General features: G+C 40.0%; 1 protein-coding gene and 1 non-coding gene across 5 annotated transcripts in view; both read right to left on the bottom strand.

Moving 5' to 3' along the window:
- Window positions 1-15,764, bottom strand: part of Ndufaf5 (NADH:ubiquinone oxidoreductase complex assembly factor 5) — a 32,385-nt gene that overhangs the window by 2,850 nt on the left and 13,771 nt on the right. The window contains exons 6-9 of one of the 4 annotated variants that reach the window (XR_003835975.1): window positions 13,774-13,813; window positions 12,644-12,841; window positions 7,650-7,710; window positions 1,866-1,962 (exon numbers count right to left, since the gene is read on the bottom strand). Coding sequence is in view for 3 of the 4 variants with exons in the window: in XM_029474368.1 (XP_029330228.1) it covers window positions 11,831-11,893; window positions 12,644-12,841; window positions 13,774-13,813 (301 nt within the window). In the remaining variant the exon portion in view is untranslated. Of the gene's footprint in view, window positions 1-1,865; window positions 1,963-7,649; window positions 7,711-11,824; window positions 11,894-12,643; window positions 12,842-13,773; window positions 13,814-15,764 lie in introns of those variants that run through there. The other 3 variants (XM_029474368.1, XM_021155737.2, XM_029474369.1) reach the window with 3 other exon arrangements.
- Window positions 8,197-8,378, bottom strand: LOC115030556. The gene has a single exon (XR_003836131.1). It is a non-coding gene; the product is annotated as a U2 spliceosomal RNA (small nuclear RNA).

Here is a 15,764-nt window from a genome sequence, read left to right as displayed (position 1 = left end):
GTAGGGAAGTGGGGGGCGCTATGGGGGACTTTTGGGATAGCATTGGAAATGTAATTGAGGAAAATATGTAATAAAAATATTAAAAATTAAAAAAAAAAAAAAAAAGAAAGAAATAGTAAAAGGGTGCCACGTATACATTTCAGTGTTAGAGGAGAAACCAGGACGCTGAGAGGCAATATAAGAACTTTTAAACTCAGCTGTATTCTTTTTGATTTGTTGTTGCTGTTGTTTTGTTATTTAAGACATTGTCGCTGGGCGTGGTGGCACACACCTTTAATCCCAGCACTTGGGAGGCAGAGGCAGAAGGATTTCTGTGTTCAAGGCCAGCCTGATCTACAGAGCGAGTTCCAGGACAGCCAGGACTACACAGAGAAACCCTGTCTCGAAAAACAAAACAAAACAAAACAAACAAACAAACAAACAAACAAAGACATTGTCCCCACAAGCAACTCAAAAAAAAATAAAAATAAAAAAATAAAAATAAAAAAATAAAAAATAAAATAAAATAAAATCTCAGCACTTAGGAAAGAGAGCCGGAGAGCTGTGATTTCAGGGTCACCCTCGGGGTCATCCTCAGCTATGTGAGATCCAGTTTCAAGTACAGGAACACACAAACAAACAACAACAACAACAAAAAACCCTCCAACTCATCAACCAACCAAAACAAACAATACTGGCGGCCGGAGCACATACTGCTCTTCCAGAGGACAGGAGTTCAATTCGCGGCATCTACAGCAGAAGCTGGGAACTTCTAGTAACTCCAGTTTCAGAGGATCTACTGCCCCCTACAGGTATTCACATGTGTGGCATATGCTCACAGAGACATACACATTAAATGAAAACTAACACATCTTAAAAAGTATTTTTGATATCCATCTTCAAAATACTCTCTCTCCGGTGAACACCAATCACACACCATCAAAGTAAAGTGGGGTTCACATTGCAACAGTCTACTTATTACCAATGATGGATATAAACCTTTAGTTTCTGCTCAACTTCCCACTGCCCTGGCTTACTCCATGTCACATGTAGTAAATACAAACACAACACAATGCACTAGACATTTTAAAAAGCCTGCCAAACAATCGTTGCTCGCATATTCTACAAGATTGTTAGATATATGCCACCTCTGTGGGTCTGACCCAGTTCGGTTGTAGAAAACTCAAGAGTGCTGATAGAGGGCATCAAGAGTAACTCTCCAGCCACAAGAGTCCACTCTCCCCTCAGGAACATACACTGCTTGTGGAGTACTAAAGAGAACCTGGTCTCAGATCACAACCTTATATAACCTAGGATAAGCATGATTCAACCTTCACTAGACTCAGTTTTTTCATCTTTAAAATGGAATATCTTGCAGTACACTGTGGGGAAGCTTTACTGACAATCATCTAGGAAAGGCATCTATAATGGCAGACTCAACCTGAGCTTGAGATAACAGAAAGACACTCGCTGGTAACTGTTTAAGATTCTCAGTGATTGTGGTGGGATAAGGGGATTGCAGAGGGGAAACCAGGATAACATTTGAAATGTAAATAAATAAAATAAACAATAGGAAATTAAAAAAAAAAAAAAAGACTCTCAGTGCTTTTACATTTGATCTTGGCCAAATGCTGAGACGAGATGTGGTGCTTTGGCTTGGTTTGTTTTTTCCAGAGTTTCTTTATGTAGCCTTGGCTGGCTTCAAACTCACACAGATCCACCTGCCTCTGCCTCTGGAGTGTTGGTGATGAAGGGGTGAGTTACCACCACTACCTGGCTTTCTCACAGTGTTTTTAAGGTAGATTCAAATGCTTATTAAAACAAACTTTAATATGGATTACTGAAACAATGCTGAGTATTGCCTTTAAAAACAAAACTGAACTTACCTTAAAACCACTGTGAAAGCCTTGAAAATGTCTCATGCATTCGTCAGCTGATATGAAACTTGTTTGTAAAATTAGCTCAACATTCGCGATTTTTTTTCTGTGAATTAATAATAACGGCAGCTAAAATGAGATACACCTCAACCATCAGAAAACAGACACAACAGAGATATAAAATACAAAAGCCAGCTGGGGGACGCCACCTTCCAGTTGGCACAGGAGCAGCCAGCAAACACCCACATTCCCCCCCCCCCTCCCAGCACCCTCAGGCTTTTCCCACTGGGTAAAGAAAGAACAGAGACTTCAGGGTATGAACCGAGCTGCTTGCCTCCACTACAACATGGACGAGGTCCTTTCTCCTCTGTGCCTGAGTTTCCTCGTATACCAGGACAGACTGTGCTAGTTCCTGTCTTAGCCTCCTATGAGCCATGCCTTACAAGCAGGCAAACAACGGACTTTCTACTACACTTGAATCTGAGTCATCTCTGAGGAAAATTCCCCCAAGACAAACTATAAGGCTCATCCTCATCCGAGGAAATCTAGAAGCTTCTAGATCATTGCCCATCATCTGCCTGTTCTATACGCCTACACAATATTATTACCACAGTTCCCTCAACGTAAGAGTCGGAGATACAGAACCTTTCATACCTCCCCGCCCATGATCACACACACACAGTTCTTGGTGCCACCCCTCCAAACGTTCCCTATCCTTCATCCTCCTGGAAAATTCACTTCAGCTTACTTCGGTTCAGCCTTTTCTGTAAAAGACTCCCCGACATCCTAAGCACATTTAAGGCCAAACCCCTTGTGTTTCTCTCATTTTAAGCTGAGGTTTGTCTGTCTAGCTTGGGAGTCTTTTCATCTAGAATATTAGCAGCTTAAGATAAAAAACTATGTATCTCCACCTAGCTAAGGAGTTGGCACATGGCAGAGACTCAATAAACAGTAAGTGAATAAGTATAAAACCTAACAATGTTTTTGTCTAGACAAGTAACATTTTTACAAATTATCTTTATATGATTCTTCTTAAGCCACCTACAGATAAGACACTAAAAATGTGATTTTTGTAAAAGGCCTGACAGTAGAGATAAGAGATCTCTCCAAAGGGCAAGCATTTAGAATAGTTCCTCAAACTGTCAGACCTATTTAAAACCACAGGAGACAGGCATTACCAATTGGGAAGGGGCCCCAGAAAGATTCTAAAATTTGGTCTAGAAGGTGGTTAAAAACCCAAGCGATGATCTACCAGAAGACCATGTGTAGTGGTTTGAAGAGAATGGCCCCCATAACCATATTTGAATACTTTGTCACCAGTTAGTGGAACTATCAGGGAAGGATTAGGGAGTATGGCCTTGTTGGAGTAGGTGTAGCTTGGTTGGAGGTATGCCACGTGGGTGGACTTTTTGCTAAGCCTTTCCCTGCCCACCTGCCAGTAGATCAGGATGTTAAGATCCCAGCCCCATGTACCATGCTGTCCTGCCTGCCACCAAGCTTTTGGGTTACACCTCAAAAACCTCCACTTAAATGCTTTCTTTTCTAACAGTTGCCTTGGCCATGGTGTCTCTTCATAGCAACAGAACTGTAACTAAGACACCATGTGTCTCACACTGCCTTGCTGCACCTTCAGATGAAGGCATCTCTCAATCCTCACCAGAGAAGCTTCTGTGTGCAGTAGATGATGATCAACACCGAGACCCACAGTGGCCATGGTGCAAAGGAGAAACTGCAGAATTCTCAGTTATTCTAAATGGAACACACACACCAAACCCCCTGTGCCTAAGACTCAGGGATCATCAGACAGAATGTAACAGAAATGACAAGGAGGAGACAGTGTCTTCCGGATGTAGCAGGGCATTAAAAAATACAAACAGCTATAACACTAAGGTTATGACACTTAATAAAAAGGCTAATTTTACTGTTTGAAAGATGCATCTAAATATTAGTATATATACATACACAGATATATAATATACACACACACATATATATATATATATACACACACACACATATAATACAAACACACACACAAATTAATGTATAAAACTGTGGTTTCAAGTAATGAATCCTAGGTTTAACATGACTACAGGCAAGGTACTTATGCCTTTGATGAGTTCATCTGTAAATCAAGACATTAGAAAACCTGAGACAGATACAATACAGCACTCAGGAGGTAGAGCCATACAGACAGTAAGTCTGAGGTCAGCCTGAAATCCAAAACAAGTTCAAGGCTAGCTTGAGGGTACAAAGCCAGAGCCTGTCTTGAAAAATCAGAGGCTGGAGATGTAGCTCAGTGGCAAAGCATTTGCATTGTATGTGCAAGGCTAAGGGGTTTTTGATCCCTAGAAAAACAAACCCACACATGGAAAGAAAGAAAAAAAGCCCAGAGAACTACAGAGTAATTACTGTATTTTTAAATCAGTGGGCAGTAACCTTTTCCAACTGATAGATCTAATTTCTTGTCTCTTTCTATTTTCTTTCTTGAAATGAATCATGAACACAGCATTTATTATAGACCAGTACAAAATAAACTCTGTATTCAAAGAATTATTGTTGACATCTAAATGAGAAATAATTTCATTATCATAAGTTTTTGGATAAAAGGGCTCCATGTTTCTGAGTCTGTTTAGCACTTGGGGATGTTTCAAAAAATGTTTGCTATGTTTTATTAGCTTTATCATCTTGAGTGTACACCAGTAGCCTACCAATCCTACTTTTCATGATGCAAAGGGACCATGATAAGTTTTGGGCGTGTGCATTTCCCTGTGTTAATATGACAGTGCAACTGCACTCACAGAAGAGTGGTAAGCACATGAAACAAGCCTTGTGAGAAACAGGCCAGACCCTTACTGCTAACAGACAACTATGACAAGCAATGAGAGTCAGTTAAGACACCAGGGCACAAGACAACAGTTTGGCACCTAATTCTGCTACTCAAATTCAAGCGTTTTCGTTAGCTCTAATTTCTCACTTAATATAAAAGCAGTTATCAAGAGGGAAACTGAAAATAGCAAGTGCAAAAAATGTTTGTAAAAACTACAGATCTAACAGGCAAGCAATTATATAAATTTCACTATTCTGAAACATATTATGAATTCTCTGAAACAGATGAATGCTTCCCTATAGGTGAGCACAATTCTGTTTCACAGACCCAACTTTAACTCCTCAAGCCATCAAAACTGCCTATGCTATCATTGAAGTGTGTGTGCGTGTTTGAACAAGCAGTTCACAAAGTTTCACAAAGGAGAACAGCTGGCAATCTCTCAATGGCAGATATTTCTTCTTGAATAAGTCACATTTTTCAAAGTTGAGAGGTAGAAACTGCATCCCTGTTGTTCCTCAGGGTGTCTTCCTGGTCATTATTTGCCCGACCTGTTAGACACCCTCACCCTGTAGAGGATAGCTCCACCTGCTGCAACCTTTTCCTGCTCCCGCTTGCTGGCATATCTCAACCTAGTCAGTCCCCTCCTTTGACGGTTTGGCACCTGGCTCGTTTTCCTGTGCACCTCTCATTCTCAGGGGACTGGTTTTCAGTGTTAGTGTCCATCAGGTTCCACTCTCTCTACGTCGTCTCCAATGAGCTTCCTCACTTCCCTCTGCATCTCTATGTGAGATATGTCCCTGACAGAGTTATAATACTTTACTTTCAAGTCATCCACCAAGCATCTCATTTTCCAACTGTACCCCCTTCCTTTTCAGCATCATTAAGTATTCCAGTTGTAACTATTTTCTAACTGTTTTGAAACTACTTAGCTATAGCAACTTTCATCCAACTTCCCAGCCCACTTTTGCCCTCTGCTTCCTTTTTCTTCCAGTTCACCATTTCAACTATATTTGTGGAGTTATCTTTCACTTTTGTATTTGTCATGTAAATAGCAACTTCCTGTTGTTGCCCATCAGAAAAGTTTGATTGACTTTAATGTACCCTTCAAACTCTGTAACTTTCCCCTAGTTATTCACCTCTCTCTCCAATGACTATTTCAGTGTTTCTACACAATTCTCAAGACTACGAACCTCCACATAGTGTTACTTCCTCTGTATCAAGTCAAACAGACCCATGAGCAGGATCTTCTTGCTACCAAACACAAACACCTACGTCCAGAGGACTATCCTCCTCTCTTCCATCGATATATCTTCACATTCCCTAGTCAACTCTCCTGCAGTGATGTGGGAGACTAAAACTACTACAGAAGGAAGAGGCTCATCAACAAAGTCATGCAGGGAACCAAAATTTGTAAGACTGCATTCACCAAATGCTTATTTCACAAAGACCATTGAATAAGTCGCAGGTTGAGGATAGGAAAGAGAAAAAGAAAACTCGCACGCTTGCGGAGCTGGTCTGATGAAGAATGTGGTCTCAAGGTGGGCATGACCATGAACAGAGATAAATCAAGAGCTCTCTATTGACACCAGGCCCACTTTGCAGGTGTGGTCCTGGTGTACCAGGGATACTAAGAATAAACCTTGAAAACAAGAGCATTTACAGAGACTTTTGAAGGTCTTGGTGACAAACCGGGTTGAACTAGATAATACAACTTTCAAAGCCAAGCTAAAGCTCTGGATCCGAACTAATGATAAGAGCCTTCCCTTTGACAGCAAACATATATGTAGGAAAAAATGTACTACAACACATTAATGTGGGTAGATCACACCTACAGCCCAAGCTAAGGCAATACAGAATTCAAGATCAGCCTGGGCCAAACCATGGGACATAGTCTCACAAAACCAAATGAATTTGGGAAGTCAAATTATCAATATATTTCGGGTACTGGAGATCAAACCTAGGGAAGGGAAAACAATGTTAATAGGGTCTATTATTGTTTAACATGGAAGTCTGCCACCACCGCCACGTGTTTGAAATCTCGGTCCCCAGTTGGTGGCACCATTTTGAAAGATTGTGGAAGAGGTGAGGTCTAGAAGGAAGTGAGTAACTGGGGTGCTAAGCCTTGAGCATTACAGCCTGGCTATGTCACTATGGCCTCCTGCTGTGGTATCTTCAACTGCCTTTCTCCAAACAGAGTCTTCCCTGCCATGACAGACTATACACCCTGAACTCGAAGCCAACAGAGACTTTTCTCTTAAGTTGTTTGTCAGGTATAATCTGGGGACTTTAAGGTTTTGCGCAGGATGTGACCCTCACTTGCCACAATCCCACCACTCAACTCTCCATCCCACTTTCCTGACAAATGCCCTTCTTCGGATCTGGCCATTTTCCCTTGCAAAAAGGCTTATGCATATGCTGCTCGGTGTGCCTGAGACAGACTTCCCTCACCTTTTCATCTGGTTAGCTCATCTCTGTTCTTTAGAATATGGCTCAAATACCATGTTCTCAAATACAATTTCTTTAATTTCCCAGACCAATGTCTAGTCTTGACTAAACCCTAAATCCTAAACTCATCAAACTATCTAAGGGCTGTAATTTTTTTAAATGTGTGTATGTATGTGTGTTTGTGTGTATAGACGTGTGTATGTGGATACTTAAACCTGAGATATGAACTGTTACTACAGGAAATGACTGAAATATCTAAAATGTACCTAAAACAAGTTCCTCTTTATTATCCCAGAAGCAGACTTAGTACTAACAAGCCTCAATTCCATAGCACTAACCACAATTCTGATTTAACTCTTTGTTGTGCCATCTGCCTGACGTCTACCTCCTTCTACATTTTACACCATAAGCTATAAGATGACAGTGTTAGACCCCTAGTGCTTAGCCCATCACAGCCGTAGAGTACACTGTTAAAATGCCTCTCAAATAGAGTCTGCAAATTCTTTAAAATGCCTTACCTTTTAAATCTTCCATTAATTCAAACATTCCAGGATAGTTAACTTGAATTTCATCAGTATCCTGGTTTTTTTTTAAAGAAAAAGTGTATTATTCATGTGACAATCACAAAGAACAAACAAAAATTAAACTAAAGAACTATCAGCTACTTCCCAGCGCACTCTTGAGGCAGGTAGGAAATTTCGCTATCAAGTACTTACCAGTAATAGGCAAGTGCCCACCACTGAGCTCTACCTCCAACCCCAAGAACTGTCTTGTTCTTAAAAGTCTTCACAGATGCTATCTTCTAAAAGTCTAACAACAGGTACCAGTTTCTACTTTGAAAATAAAATGAAATAATTCTGTTTTATGTTGTAATGGTTACTTTTATTTTGTTTGTTGTTGGTTGAGGCAGGATCTTACTATGTAGCCTAGACTGCTGTAGAATTCACTATGTAGACCTGGTTAGCTTCAAACTCAAAAATCTGCCTACCTCTGCCTCTGCTGAGATTAAAGGTCTTTGCCACCATAAGTGGCTTCTTCTCCTTGCTTTCTGTAAAACATCCCCCAAAAGGGTGTACCTTTTGTGGTATTACAAGACCAAGTCAGACATGGAGTGGGAAGAGCAAGTTCCTGTTCAATCTCCCAACTCCAAGCATCCATTTAACAATACTTCACTGAGATAGAGGATATACCAGATATTAAACTGGGAAGAAAAGACACTACATTCCTAATCATCACCTTGACACAATGTAGAATCACCTGAGAAGAGAGCTCAATGAGGGATGGTCCTATCAGGTTTGTCTGTGGGGGCTGTCTTGATATGGGAAGACCTGGCCCACCATGGGCAGTACTATTCCCTGGAAGTTGGGAACTGGATTGTATAAGAGTGAGAAAAGTTTTAAACACTTAAAAAGCGAGCTGGGTAATAAGCATGCATGCCTCTGCATGACTGTATTGCTTCAAGTTCCTGTCTTGGGTAGAGGAATAAGGTATCAAGTGTCAGGAGGAATCTTCTTTCTACTTCAAACCTGCTCTACCACTTTTCCCTATGTATAGATTTCATTATTCCTTTCTATTATCTGAAATAATAATGCATGTGTTGGCATGTGTGCACACGGGGTAAGGAAGATTACATTTTTTTAATAGGACTGGAAATTGAACTCAAGATCCTCACACAGGCTAGGTAAGAGTTCTACCACTGAGCTGTATTGCCAACCTTGTGTGTACTGAGCAGTGTCTATTAAAATGGATGATGGCATTTAATCTCTGCACTTTTACATTAACAAGAGATCCTTGTTCGGACATAGCACTACAGGTTTATAATCCCGTAAGTCTGCGATGCTGAGGCATGTCTACAAGTTCAAGGTATTTTTGAGCTACAGTGTGAGTTCAAAGCCAGCCTGAGCAATTAATTATAGTTCCTCTCAAAACAAAAAGTAAAATAATGTATGACAGACAGAGTGGCACACCATTAATCCCAGCCCTCAGAGAGGCAGGCAGATCTCTGAGTTCAAGGTCAGCCTGGTCTACATAGTGAATTCTAGTACAGAGTCACATAATAATGCACTCCATACCTCCCATGTTACCCTTCCTACACCCCATCTACATAGTTTAGAGGTTTTACCTTTGTGGTAATTATTTTCACCTCAATTATAGGTTTGTAACAACAATATGGTGGGTAATTCTGGAAATGAGAGGAGACTTACAATGGTTATCATAACCATACTGTAAATAAAGGAATATTAAAATCAAAACTTCAAACCAGTGGTTTCTGGTCAATCACATCAGATCTCAAGATCTGAGGAAAGTCCCTGACACTTTGCTCTACTTAGCAACAACAATAACAACAAATGATTTTGTGCACAGGTTCCCGTGAATCAGACACCAAATTCTGTGAGGACCACTGCACACCTGAAGAACACTATATAAGAACTGGTTTTGTTGACTGCTACACCCAAAGTACCTAGAACAGCACCCCAGCCCAGAACTCATCAATAAACATTTGTTGCAAGACTGAATAAATGATGTAGATTAGAAAGATATTAAAGCACTGCTTCTACTAGCAAAACAAAACACCTGGAACAAATGTAAATGTTCAGAGAGAAAAATGAAACCATGCCATATTCATATTAGTAAAGAAAATGCAGATATTAAGATGGGAGAACACATATAATAACAATATCAACCAACCATTCTCCCCAGAGCTCCCAGGGACTAAAACACCAATCAAAGAGTATACATAGAGGGACTCATGGCTCCAGCCACATATGTAGCAGAGGATGGCCTTGACGGGCATCAATGGGAGGAGAGGCCCTAGGCCCCTTGATCCTGTGCAGGCTTGATGCCCCAGTGTAGGGGAATGCCAGGGCGGGGAGTTGGGAGTGGGTGGGTAAGTGGGGGAACACCCTAGAAGAAGCAGGGGGAGAGGGGATGGGATAGGAGGTTTCTGAGGGACTGTGGGGAGGGGAAGGGGATAACATTTGAAATGTAAATAAAGAAAATATCGGGCTGGTGAGATGGCTCAGTGGGTAAGAGCACCCGACTGCTCTTCCGAAGGTCAGGAGTTCAAATCCCAGCAACCACATGGTGGCTCACAACCATCTGTAACGAGATCTGGCGCCCTCTTCTGGAGTGTCTGAAGACAGCTACAGTGTACTTACATATAATAAATAAATAAATCTTAAAAAAAAAAAAAAGAAAAGAAAATATCCAATAAAATAAAAAAAAAAGAAGAAAATGTGAAAACACAGTTAGGAACGGAAATTCCAGAACTATGTACATACACAGACCCACACAGACATACAATGCTAACATACTTAATTTAAAAAAAATAAATGAAAATGCAGGGACTTCACAGTAACAAGTAGCATAGATTAACAGGATAAGTTCTCGCACAATGTTTATGTTAACAGTGTTTGGTTTTCTTTTTGAGACAGGGTTACCTTGGCTGCACTGGAGTACTCTGGAGACCAGGCTGGCCCAGAACTAGAAGATTCGCCAGTCTCTCTCTGCCTCCCAAATGCAGTGCAGTGACTAAAGGTGTGAGTCACCCTGAATACCAAAGACTGAAATTTTGAGAAATGCTGTTCTCCAAAGAAAACTAAGATTTGAGGGATCAAAGGAAAATGAGGGGTTTTTTTCCTTCAGTTTTTCTAAAGTTTTACATTTATAATCAAAATTATTTGTGAATTAGTTATATAATTAAAAACATGTTTAAGCCAGGTAGTGGTGGTACACGCCTTTAATCCCAGCACTTGGGAGGCAAAGGCAGGCGGATTTCTGAGTTTGAGGCCAGCCTGGTCTACAAAGTGATTTCCAGGACAGCCAGGGCTATACAGAAAAACCCTGTCTCGAAAAACAAAAAAAAAAAAAAAAAAAAAAAAATCTTTAAAATATAATAGCCCCTCAATGCATTACTTCTTCTATCAGTAATATTGGTTCTTTAACATAAAGCTGTGCTTTCCAATTTTCAGATGTTCAACATTTCAAAACCACAATTTTACTGGCTTAAACAATTTAAAAGTTTATTAAAAGTCAACCTAGACTTAAGCAAGAAGTCTCAGGCCTATCTTTAGCTCTTACCTTGGCAAACCCTTGACAAATTTCCCAGCCTCTCCTTTCTTCCCTTCTCTGGAGGCCTTTTTTAAAAAAAAGATTAGGCTTTCTGCCAGTTTATCCCCTTGCTTTCTATCATTACACAGGGTATAACATAATTGTTGGTTGATTTTATGAAATGCATTCACAATAAGTTAATACAAATAGCTATTTTAACTGTAAGCCTATCATCCCTAGCTATGCAACTTGAGGCTTTCTTCAAGGAATTTCAGTCCCTGCCAATCAAATCTACATGTTTCTATGTCTCAAGGGTTTGGAAATCATAGTAAGTCTATTCAACTCTTCCGAGGAGAGTAATGAGTTCTGTAGAATGGCTGTGATCGGAAAGAGGAGGAAGGGATAGGACTCTTTTTGGGAAGTCTATTCTTAGACAGTGCTAGGAGTAGAACAAGGAAAGAGAAAAGCAGGTCAAGGCACTCATGCTCTGGCCATTGAATATCAAGGGCCACCCAAGGTGAAACACATTTGTATTTCTTAAAGAAATGCTGAGAGAAATGAAGTACTTTTCTTAAATTCCCATCAGTAATACAGAGGCAGGGCAAGGATTCAAGTTACAGACACTAAAGCCAGGGGTGCATACCTAGAATCAAAGCTCTCTGGAGATGGGGCAGAAGCAGCACTTCAAAGTCACAGTGACTTCCACATCGGCCTGAGACATAAAAGACTGAGTCTCCAAAACACTTCCTCAAAATAAAGTCAGTTATATGCAGTGCTCTACCTCAGACTATGCAGAATCTACTTTTCTTCTACACCGACTTCATATGGGTGCTCTCTATACAACTCTCCACTCTGTCTGAAACAGAACACCTCTACCTCAGCTAAGCCTAGACCTAGAGAATGTTGTCATTTGGGTCTGCTTTTATTGATAGCTGGTGGTAGGGAGAGTATTACAAATGTCCCTATGATAGATACATCTTTTCACATCTGTAGTGGTCTTATCCCAAATTACACCTAATTTGGATTTGAAGATTCTAATAGAGTAGTATTTTTATAAAGTTTACCTCAGAGGGGTTGGCAAGATGGCATAGCAGGTAAAGGTACTGAATTTAGTCCTGGAAGCCCAAAAGCTATCCTCTGACCTCTACACACAGACCATAGGATACCTTCCTCCTTCACAAAATAAAAAAAACTTTGGTACATTTTTTAGAGTGACTTATTGTGTGATCTAAAAAGTTTATATTACTGATGTCAGTCAGATTGTGTTTATGCATACTAAAGATAGTAAATCATTCCCACCCTATCCCTCAAAAGAAGAAAAACAAAATTCAAGGAAATTGCCCCAAACATTCTAGAACACTATTATATACGCTGTTTCATACCTTTAACATTTATTAAGTTTTTTTTAAAACAATGCAATAAGTAGGTTACTTGTGGACTACTTACTTCTCCTGATACTCACCACAGTCAGAGTGTTGAAGCCAGCTCTTCCCAGCAGATGCCCTAGGTCATTGACAGCAGTGAAAGGAGAAATGTGTGGGGAAAAGCCTCCTTCCCTTTCAGTCTCTGCTAACTGTAATGAACACCGGAGTTCATAGAGTGTGTCGCCTCCAAACATTGCGCCAACAAACACCCCATCTGGTTTTAAGACATAATGAATCTGCAATAAATATAACAAAACTATTCAAATTTTACAGACAGAAATATCCAAAGAATAAATGTATCCAAGTCAGTATTTTATTACTACAATCAGATAAGTACCAGATAAGAAATCTAGTCACTGCTCTATGATGTTTGTATGCTGTATAGCAATGACAAACACAGACAGGACACTCCCTTGTGACACAAGTATCTATAAGATGTATGTTTTCAAGTTTTATAAGGTACAACTTTTTACAAAATCTTATTTAAAAAAAGTTAAGAGTAATAGGTCACCAAAATTATAATCCATCCTGTTTGTGCCCTTTGAAAAGTCATTTTCAAGACTTACCACCAACACATGGAGTTTATTTCCTACTCCCTGAATCTGGGCTAGACTTGGGTAAAGAAATGCAGTCCAGGTGACAGCCATGAGTTCAGGCCAGTTCTCACAGGACCCACATGCTTCCCTCCAGCTGCTCTCTCTGAGTGCCACCAAGCCACAGTGTCATCTACCACTGTCTACATCCTCTACTCACTGCTAAAAACCAATCTATAAGCATTTATCTAACACTTACCGAGAGTACAAAGGGCAGATACAAATGTAAGCAAGTTCCTACCCAGAAAAGGTTCGCAGGCAATAACAGGAGAAAAAGATAATATAGTGTATCTTTGTGATACCAATTTGTTTGACACAGTAACTAAATCTTTCAAAAACATATTAGAAGCATCTCTACGACCAGCTATCCTTTAAGTTCTCAAGGAATGTACATATTTACAACCCAATGTACATATTTACAAGTCAGCATACACCAAGTGTACACAGATCATGGGACATTATAAATATTTGGCTTCACTCCATTCTCTGTCAGACTTAGGAACAATGAAAACAGAAACATTTGTTAATGTGTGATGATAAACTATCACAGAACAAACCAACAAAAGTCTTCTCACCTGTTCAAGTGCTCTAGGGAGGTCATTCACCCAGTGCAAACTAAAACAGAAGCACATATTTGTTTAACCTTAATTAGTATAATTATCAGTAGGACAAACCAAAACAGGTACTAAACTTTGAAATCTGAAATTACATTGTTTCCTATACTTCCACACTCTGATCTTTTTATACTCTTTTGCCTTTTTCAGAATGACATAGCTGCAATCAGCATACACATATTTTTTGAATAATTTTTCATATGGTAATGGTGTCTTTGCGTTTCCTGAATTCTTTTCTGGTTTTGACAGCTTATTTCTTTTTAGTGCTAAGTAATTCCATTGTCAAGATGTACCACAATTCAATACCTTAGAACTAAAAGACATCTATGCTGGATAGTTTTATGTCAACTTGACACAATCTAAAATCATCTGAGAGAAGGAAGTCAATTAAGAAAATAGCTCCATGGAGAGGCCCTTGATCTTGCAAAGATCATATGCCCCAGTACAGGGGAATGCCAGGGCCAGGAATCAAGAGTGGGTGGGTTGGGGAGCAAGGTGGGGGTAGGGTATAGGGGACTTTTGGGATAGCATTCGAAATGTAAATGAAGAAAATATCTAATAAAAATTGTTTAAAAAAAAGAAAAATACATTTAAAAGGAAAGTGTCTACTGTGCAGCTTACAAGAATAATGAAATATAAGAAATATTCCACAAAAGCGAATTTTTAATGCAGTGAATTTATTTTCACTTTTCCAGATTTTGTTTGAGTTCTACTAATATCTGATGCTTATGCAAAAAACTAAAATAAAAATTTGTGACCTTTAAAAAAAAATAGCTCCATAAGATTAGGCTATTGCAAACTTATAGGGCATTTTCTTAGTGATTCAGAGGTAAGGCCCTGGGCATTATGGATGGTTGTTACATCCAGTAGTGACTCACATGACAGGCCTAGAAACATGGATACAGTCCTGAGGCGAAAAGTTCATGGAAACTTAGTCTCCTGGAACCTTGGCATTCCCACAGCACATATGCTCCAAACCTGTCCCCGCATTAATTGGGTGAACGGATCTGTGTGCTTTCCCTCAATATTGTTTTATTATAAGTGCCTCTAAGGATTGATTTTGACATACAGCTAAGTTAGATTAGCCTCCACCAGTGTTCCAATATCCTAGGCAGTCCTTGAGCTGACCCTGGGCTTGGAATTCAGTAAGAATGTAACCTATTCAGTAGCATTCAGAATTACCTCTAGTATTATAAGCGAGACAGTGAAAGAAAACAGGCATTACAATTTACTTGAATAGAACTAGTAATCTCAGGGCTAGTCTACACAGTAAATACTTAGAACAGCAGTCGAGTCCCTCCCATACACAGGAATTTACAGTGGCCTAGGAAGAAGGTGGGTTGTGGTTTTAGGAGGAACTAAAGTATCATTCATGTAAGGGTGAGTAGAACGGAATTCCCCTGGTGCATGTTTTTCACTAGGCGCAGAGGAATAGCATAATCACATATTTACTAAGGGACCCCTGGTGGTGGGTTTAACAATAGACTAGCATTGCTTCAGACCACTCACCTGGCTCCTGTGTTTAGCTGATCTTAATTAAAGGCTGTTCCTATCTCAGTTGTTCCTATCTCCTGGCTCCCCCTAGCTTTTTATGTATGCATTTTCTTTGTTTTGTGTAAAGAACCATTATGCATCAATTTACGTTGGCAGATGTATTCGCCTAGCTTTCTTGTTTTTCTTCTGTATTATAAGACTGGTGCTCCTTTTAAGAAATTACATTCAGTTACCACACTCCCTTGTGTCCTTGTCTGTTTGTCACCCTTTTCTCTCTGACTCCTGCCTACCTGTCCAGAACCCTGATTTCTCCCACGGATTGAGGGGGCCGACTGAGGTAGGTCTGTGGCAGGTGGTGCCATCCGTTGGACTGTTGGTCCTAGGTTCTATAAGAAAGCAAGCTGAGGGGCTGGTGAGATGGCTCAGTGGGTAAGAGCACCCGACTGCTCTTCTGAAGG

The sequence above is a fragment of the Mus caroli genome, chromosome 2 (genome assembly GCF_900094665.2).
Source record: "Mus caroli chromosome 2, CAROLI_EIJ_v1.1, whole genome shotgun sequence".
In the NCBI taxonomy this organism is placed as follows: domain Eukaryota; kingdom Metazoa; phylum Chordata; class Mammalia; order Rodentia; family Muridae; genus Mus; species Mus caroli.
This window is presented reverse-complemented; position numbering and strand designations above follow the sequence as displayed.